Below are 538 nucleotides of genomic sequence, written 5' to 3' on the forward strand. Positions count from 1 at the left end.
ACCCTGTGTCGTTCTGACGTGAATAAACAGAAAGCTGTGTTTGTCTCCGAGTAAAGAAGCAGTAAAGGAAAACAAAACACAAAACAGAAAGAGGTAGTTAAGTAAAGGATTGTGGTTAATAAGTAACAGGCCACAACGGTCTCCCCCACCCTGCAAGGCCTGCTGGGAAAATCTCTTGGCAAGTAGAGTTGTGTGTGTGCGTGCAGAGAGATATCGCTGAAATAAAGAACAGGAAGAGAAGATAGAGCAGCGCCGTCTCTGACACACTTTTTGGCTCTCCAGCTGTACAAGTTCCTCTTCTGTCCCCAACCGAAGGTCTCCCCTCATGGGCAAAGTGAAGGGCAAGTCCGGGCCCTTGGCTCGGAGGCCGGACAACTCGGCTTTCAAACAGCAGAGGCTACCTGCCTGGTCTCCCATGCTAACAGCTAACACTGTGCTGCCGTTCTTCTACTTTATGGCTTCGATATGCATGCTGCTGGGAGTATGGCTGCTTCTCACAGTGCAGAGCACACAGGAAATAAAGGTGAGTGGGTGTTTC

At 49.6% G+C, this 538-nt stretch overlaps 1 protein-coding gene across 1 annotated transcript in view; it reads left to right on the top strand.

Moving 5' to 3' along the window:
• The first annotated feature begins 147 nt into the window (after positions 1–147).
• Positions 148–538, top strand: part of tmem30c (transmembrane protein 30C) — a 3,764-nt gene continuing 3,373 nt past the window's right edge. Inside the window, exon 1 of the mRNA XM_035677113.1 lies at positions 148–523. Within this exon, the coding sequence (XP_035533006.1) occupies positions 326–523 (198 nt within the window). The 5' untranslated portion in view covers positions 148–325. The remainder of the gene's footprint in view (positions 524–538) is intronic.

The sequence above is a fragment of the Morone saxatilis genome, unplaced genomic scaffold (assembly GCF_004916995.1).
Source record: "Morone saxatilis isolate NCDOM2014 unplaced genomic scaffold, NCSU_SB_2.0 Contig5, whole genome shotgun sequence".
Taxonomy (NCBI): domain Eukaryota; kingdom Metazoa; phylum Chordata; class Actinopteri; family Moronidae; genus Morone; species Morone saxatilis.